This window comes from Oncorhynchus nerka, linkage group LG24 (genome assembly GCF_034236695.1).
Source record: "Oncorhynchus nerka isolate Pitt River linkage group LG24, Oner_Uvic_2.0, whole genome shotgun sequence".
NCBI lineage: Eukaryota > Metazoa > Chordata > Actinopteri > Salmoniformes > Salmonidae > Oncorhynchus > Oncorhynchus nerka.
Genome location: NC_088419.1, coordinates 29770259 through 29778026, shown reverse-complemented (window position 1 = coordinate 29778026; position 7768 = coordinate 29770259). Strand labels below are relative to the sequence as shown.

General features: G+C 45.5%; 1 protein-coding gene across 1 annotated transcript in view; it reads right to left on the bottom strand.

Annotated features, from left to right (window-relative positions):
* Positions 1–790: 790 nt before the first annotated feature.
* Positions 791–7768, bottom strand: part of ptchd4 (patched domain containing 4) — a 34004-nt gene continuing 27026 nt past the window's right edge. The window contains 2 exon segments of the mRNA XM_029630713.2: positions 791–1425; positions 1428–2546. Of these exon segments, the coding sequence (XP_029486573.2) occupies positions 866–1425; positions 1428–2546 (1679 nt within the window). The 3' untranslated portion in view covers positions 791–865.

Genomic DNA, 7768 nt, shown 5'->3' with positions numbered 1-7768 from the left:
TACGCCATCTGCCCAGTTCAGCTGTTCGCTCGGGTGTTTACCGGAAAGAAAGAATGGAATCTAATGTGGGTATGCTTTATTTCTGTGTACTCTCAAACAAATTCAAATGTATACGTCTGTCTGTCTGTCTGTCTGTCTGTCTGTCTGTCTGTCTGTCTGTCTGTCTGTCTGTCTGTCTGTCTGTCTGTCCGTCTGTCTGTCTGTCTGTCCGTCCGTCCGTCCGTCCGTCCGTCCGTCCGTCCGTCCGTCCGTCCGTCCGTCTGTCATACTAATCATACTATAATGGGGTCTTTGTGATGGGGGTAGTATAAGCCTGTGTAGATGATCAAAAGATTTAATAAAACAAATTGTAGAAAACAATTTAGATAACTTTGACCACCAACCTTGGAGGTACACATTGCTCTCATTTTTATGCTACCATACTTTCCTCACGATACTGTAGATTTACAATGGTTAGAATAAGATATATTATCCCCTTACACATTACACTGTAAGTAAATGTATGATATTGTAGTTTCATCCTGGTTGTGTGAGAGTGTCTGTATGAACAGCAGAGGGAACCGTTTGCAGACTGTGCAGATAAGATACACTGTCCCATCCAGTCTGAAGGAGTAGCTGATCTATGGGTCTGACCCGGTCTGGTCTCTACTCTAGACAGCATGGCTGCTGGCTGTCTAGCTGGGTCATGGCTGCTGGTCTATATCTCCCTCCCTCCCTCCTCCTTCTGAGGACTGGTCAGCTTTGACCCCTCTGGCCCTTTGAGGGGCTACAACACATGGCCACCCTCGCTTTAGGACATGCTTCCAACACCTCACCCGACAATCACTGAAGACTGTCCCGCTGCCGCTCACCGACACACGGCTTCTCAGACGTTAGTCACATGATCAGGGTTCTCCCTGACTTCAATGCACTCTATCTCCTCCCTCTCCCTCACTCTCTCCCTCTCCAGCATCTCCCGCTCCCTCTCCCGCTCTTTCCGTTTTGCCCGTTTTTTCTTCTTGTGCCTTTTTTTTGATGGGGGAAAAAACGTTAGAAACACAGGCAGGATGACGAAACAGTGCAGCACTGTGCAGCCTGCGGTGAGGAGGGAGCACTTGAACAGCGTGTAGGTCAGATTGGAAGGCACAAACACCAAGGGCAACATCCCGATAACGAAACAGCAGGCGTTTTGCAAAATGGCCGCCCCGTGCTCCTCTAACGAGATCTTAATGCACTGGGTCCTGGTGTGCTCCGTGGCCAGTACGAAGGTGTACAGGTGGGGTGCACAGTGATCCATGGCAAAGTTGAGAGTATAAATAAGGCACAGGATAGAGATGCTGTCCATGTGTACATTCCAGAGGGTCATGAGGCCCAGGACCCCCAGCTCTACGGAGGTGACGGTCAGGATCAACCAGAAGTTCCCCAGAGGGTTGATGACCAGGAAAAGGTGAGGATGAGGATGGTGAGCACGCTGAAGGCCGATGTGAGGATGGGTGAGACCACAGAGGAGCTGTAGCGGTCCATGTAGACGAAGGTGGGGTTGAAGACGATGAACTTGATGTTGTTGATGAGCGAAAGGGGGCGGAGCCTCTCCAGCAGTTCTACCACCTCCTCCCGTGTCTTCTCTGTGGTCCGCGCCACCAGGTACATCCTGGACGCGATGATCTCCATTTCATCCCCATCTGTCTTGGACAGAATGATGTCCTCCATGAAGTGCTGATACTCCGGGCTGCGCAGGAAGGAGCCCTGCAGGATGGTGATGAAATCACTTTTGGTCGAGGCGCTCACATTCACCACCTTCAGATACTGAAAGTAGTTATCCATCCAGGAGATCTTGTTGAAGCCGTGGCTCAGCGTTGTGAGGTGCTCCTGCACCGTGGAGTTCCAGTACTCAATGGGCTCATAGATGTAGAAGCCGATCACGGGGCTGTAGTTACTGAAGTACTTCTGCTGGGTCGTGGCATAGGACACACTGGGCGTGTTGCTGGCTAGGAGGTTGACGATGTTGGATCCATCACTGATTTGTAAACATCCCATGAAGGAGAAGGAGGCGTAGATCAGGTAGAGGATGACCACAAAGGGCTTGACATAGGTGTTGGTGATCCACTCCGTGTAGTGCTCCCTCAGGAAGTGCTGGATGAAGTGGTTGTGGTAGGGCACGACCTCGTGGTGCGTGACATGGTCATGGCCGTCGCTCATCATGGTCTTGAACCAGGTGGGCTGACGGTCCAGGTACTCCACTGAGGGGATCTTACAGCAGAACACACTGTGGTAGCGGTTCTGCTCCAGCTGACCAGCGAACACCAAGCAGGAACCGTAGAAGGAGAACACGTAGAAGTAGTTGACCAGGACGGCCACGCACATGCTCTGGCAGAAGATCTTCACCGACTCAATGTTGGTGAAGGGGCTGGCACCCATGCCGAAGGTGATGATATAGAGGGAACTGGTCATGGTATAGCACACCATCACGTCGGCGAAGGCGTCTGCCACGCGTTCCTTGAAGGGAAGGCTTTCTCGAGTTCTTCGCCAGCCCGCCAGGAGCTCAAACACTCCTTTGGTTCCATGACCTGAAATGACAGGAACACATACTTTGTCAATGCCAATGCCTGTGATTTACACATTAGTCAATTTATGTTTATCAGTTTTAAAATGATACCATATAGCACATGCATTGTAATACTGAAGTAAAATATTTAAAGCAGCAATCAGCAGATAAAATAATAAAGCGTTATTTCGCCCGTTTCAGTAAAAAGCAGATGGATGAGGCTGGAGATATGTAACCACTCTCAAATTCTTAAAAACGGCTATGGGTGCAAGAATGAACCATCGATAATATCAAAATTATCGTTTTAACCGTGTTTTGATGCTATAAAGCATTTGTTTACATTTACTTTTGTAGGCTCGACTCTAAACTCTGTTACCTGGTAATACATGGCAAATGGTCCAGGAACAACAAGGAAAACATAACGGACAACGCCCAAGGACTAGTCAGCCTTTCCACCTCGGAGGGGCCACAATGTATCTCTCTGTTTCAATCGTCAGTCCTCTAGATACTGTATGTGTGATAGAAAAGTACTATAGTATTCATGTCTGGTATCTATCTGAAACGTGTTCACTGAAGATAATTCTGATGCTATGTATGATCTCTGTGGTAACTTATATTTCTGTACAGGGTGAACTCTAAATGATAAAAATGAATCCTGTCTTATTTCCATTGGTCTCGCCCCCCACACAAGCCTTTAGATGCTGTGACACCCTGTGGAGATTGGGCCTTGGTGGTCAGGTTACTCTAAACTTGGTATTGTTTGATTGGTCAATGGTTGTGGGTTTTGGGTCGAAAAGGTTACACCTTTAGATGTTATAAATGGAATGAAATGCCTTTGTTCCGTCTCTTATACTGTATCCAGTACATGGAGGAAGGTTGTATGATCAATCCTCATTTCCTAGACATCTCTCGGATCATTCTTAGAATAATGCCTAGTAATGCTTGTTAATGCTTTGTAACTTAATCCTTATGCCTTGTATGTGAATCCATTCATTTGACAAATTATTTAAAGACACTTGTATTTAGAATTAAATTCTCAGACATTTCTTGATTGCCTATTACTGTAACTCAACCATAGTCTCCTTGCATTTTCCTATTTATTTTATGGAATCGGATAAACATTTCAACACGCTAATTGCTTAGTCTTATTATGAGTCGCATGTGAGGTGTATATAATATGCATATATGATCATTATTACCCCCCACTACTCTTTGTTTACAAATATTGGAGCAAAACAAGCTTATATTTGGGGTTCTGATTGGGTACGACAGTTGAACTTAGCTCATGAGATATTTCTAAGTTATATTCTTAAAAAATCAATTGGTACATATCATTAACTAATCCAAAAATGGATGTAGCAACTGCAGATTGCCCCTTTAAATGCAAAAATACACAAGTTAAATCTGTGGGATTGCTCATGAGCTATAAAAAGAGCCGTAAATAGACGCACTCAGGGGATATGCTCCATATTCACCCCCCCCCCCCACACACACACACACACACTGTAGTGACGGGTCACAGCCATATTACTGTCTGGGAGCTGCCTGCCGGGAATGTGTTGGCTTTTGAACAATATAATAAATGTAACACTTTTCCATCTCCTAAATATTTCAGTGGGAGTGGTTGATTTGGCCCATCTTCATGATGTGTTCCACACTGTTTAAAATATTTCCTTAAAAATCTCCATGGTTGGGTCCTTGCTCTCAACGGCGTCATACATTTGGACTAATTTGACAGGGGGAAAAAAAAACGTAACAATAAAGGATTACGCCGAAATAATGAGTGAGGTGGATTGAATTTGCTTGCTTTTAGATTTACTAAGCTGTGGTACAAGTCAATGAATTATTGTCAGTTCGTTTAGAAGGTGTGTGTGGGAAATTCAGGCTGCATACAGTGCATGCAGCAGTTATCCCAAAAATAAATAAAGGGGCTGTGTCAATGCAAATAGTCCGGGTGGCCATTTGATTAATTGAAGTGGGTCTAGAGTTTCCGGGTGATGGTGTTGATGTGAGCCATGACCATCCTTTGAAAGAACTTCATGGCTACCGACATGAGTGCTACGAGAAGGTAGTCATTTAGACAGGTTATCTTCGCTTTCTTGGGCACAGGGACTATGGTGGTCTGCTTGAAACATGTAGATATTACAGACTCGGTGAGGGAGAGGTTGAAAATGTCAGTGAAGACACTTGCCAGTTGGTCCGCTCATGCTCGGAGTACACATCCTGGTAATCCATCTGGCCCCATGGCCTTGTGTATGTTGACCTGTTTAAAGGTCTTGCTCACATCGGCTACGGAGAGCGTGATCACACAGTCGTCCGGAACAGCTGGTGCTCTCATGCATACTTCAGTGTTGCTGCCTCGAAGCGAGCATAAAAGACTGGGTGGCCATTTGAATAATTGTTCAGCAGGCTTATGGCGTGGGGGTAAGAACTGTTAAGGAGACTTTTGTAACTAGACTTGGCGCTCCGGTACCGCTTGCCAAGAGGTAGCAGAGAGAACAGTCTGTGACTTGGGTGACTGGAGTGTTTGACAATTTTTTGGGCCTTCCTCTGAACACACCTAGTATATAGGTCCTGGATGGCAGGAAGATTTGCATCAGTGATGTACTGGGCTGTATGCACTACCCACTGTAGCGCCTTACGGTCGGATGCTGAGCAGTTGCCATAGCTGGAGGTGATGCAACCGGTCAGGATGCTCTCGATGGTGCAGCTGTATAACTTTTTGAGTATCTGGGGACCCATGCCAAATCTTTTCAGTCTCCTGAGGGGGGAAAGGCGTTGTCGTGCCCTCTTCAGGACTTGTGTTTGGACCCTGATAGTTTGTTGGTGATGTGGACACCAAGGACCTTGAAACTCTCGACCTGCTCCACTACAGCCATGTCGATGTGAATGGGGGTGTGTTCGGCCATCATTTTCCTGTAGTTAACGATCAGCTCCTTTGTCTTGCTCACATTGAGGGAGAGGTTGTTGTCCTGGCACCACACCAGGTCTCTGACCTCCTCCCTATAGGCTGCCTCATCGATAGTGTTAGAGTCGTGCTTGCCCACACAGTCATGGGTGAACAGGTAGTACAGGAGGGGACTAATCATGCACCCCTGAGGGGCTCTCATGTTGAGGATCAGTGTGGCAGATGTGTTGTTGCCTACCCTTACCAACTGGGGGCGGCCCGTCAGGAAGTCTAGGATCCAGTTGCAGGGGGAGGTGTTTAGTCCCAACGTCCTTAGCTTAGTGATGAGCTTTGAGGGCACTATGGTCTTGAACGCTGAGCTGTAGTTAATGAACAGCATTCTCGCATAGCTGTTACTTTTGTCCAGGTGTGAAAGGGCAGTGTGGAGTCAGATTAAGATTGCGTCATCTGTGGATCTTTTGGGGCGGAATGCAAATTTAAGTGGGTCTAGGGTTTCCCAGATGATAGTGTTGATGTGAGCCATGACCAGCCTTTGAAAGATCTTTATTGCTACCGATGTGAGTGCTACGAGGAGGTTGCCACTTAGGCAGGTTAACTTCGCATTATTGGGCACAGGGACTATGGTGGTCTGCTTGCCTTGAAGCAAGCATAAAGGGCATTTAGCCCATCTGGTAGGCAGTTGGGTTTCCCTTTACATTCTTTAATAGTTTGTAAGCCCTGCCACATCTGACAAGCATCAGAGCCGGTGTTGTAGGATTCAATCTTAGTTCTGTATTGAAAAGATTCCAGTTTGTACTAGCAAAACAGTTCTGTAGCGTACCATCTGCGTCATCTGACCACTTCCGTACTGAGCGAGCAACTGGTACTTCCTGCTTTAGTTTTCGCTTGTAAGCAGGAATCAGGAGGATGGAATTATGGTTCAATTTTCCAAATGGAGGGCTAGGGGGAGCTTTGTATGCCTCTCTGTGTGTGGAGTAAAGGCGGTCTAGAGTTTTTTGCCTCTGGTCACACATGTGATATGTTGGTAAAAATTTGGTAAAACAGATTTAAGTTTGCCTGCATTAAAGTCCCCAGACACTAGGAGGGCCGCTTCTGGATGAGCATTTTCTTATTTGCTTATGGCTTTATATAGCTTGTTGAGTGTGGTCTTAGTGCCAGTGTCGGTTTGTGGTGGTAAATAAACAGCTACGAAAAATATAGATGAAAACACTCTTGGTAGATAGTGTGGTCTACAGCTTATCATGAAATACTCTACCTCAGGCGAGCAATACCTCAAGACTAACTTAATATAAGACGTTGCGCACCAGCTGTTATTGACAAATAGACCACCACCCCCACCCCTCACCTTACCGGACATAGCTGTTCTGTCCTGCCGATGCACGGAAAACCCAAACAACTGTATATTATCCATGTCGTTGTTCAGCCACGATTCGGTGAAACATAAGATATTACCGTTTTTAATGTCCTGTTGGTAGGATAGTCTCGAATGGAGCTAATCCAGTTTATTCACCAGTGATTGCACTTTGGCCCACTCGCCGACGAATTCTCACAAGGCACCCTGATCTCTGCCCACTGTATTTCCTTATTTTCTTCATGCAAATGACAGGGATTTGGGCCTTGTCTGGGAACAACATTATATCCGATGCGTCAGACTCATAAAAAACCCGTCTTTGTCCAGTTTGAGGTGAGTAATCGCTGTTCTGATATCCAGAAGCTCTTTTCGGTCATAAGAGAAGGTAGCATCATGATTATGTACAAAATAAGTTACAAACAAAGAGAAAAGACACAAAATAGCACAATTGGTTAGGAACGTGTAAATCGGCAACCATCCCATCTGGCGCCTTTCTTTATTTCCTGCATATCTGGCGCTATTTCCTACATATCTGACATGAAAACACATGGCATTTCTGGGTATGATTGGAAAAACCCTGGGTTACATTAACGTGATTTATGAGTTGCAGGTGGGGAATGGATGATAGTGTTGGGCCCATCTGGTAAAATATCCCCAGATAATATCTCCACTAGAACGACTGTGAAAACAAACTCTGTTACCAAAGCCTTGGTCTGATGTCACCAAAGACCTGCCAGAAAAATACATAATTTAAAAACACATTTTTTTACAGCATCTTTGAAATTCTCTTTGTAATGAAAAGCACTATCTAAAATAAATATATTATTATGTGCATATACAACATACAAAATCAGTCAGGCTGACAGGGACAGGATTTCCACTCAGACACAATAAAAAAATTATATAGTTTGGGCTATTTTGAATTCGAGCTGTACGGCGCAGAAATCCATGCCTACCATGAATATATGAATACTAGGTATATACT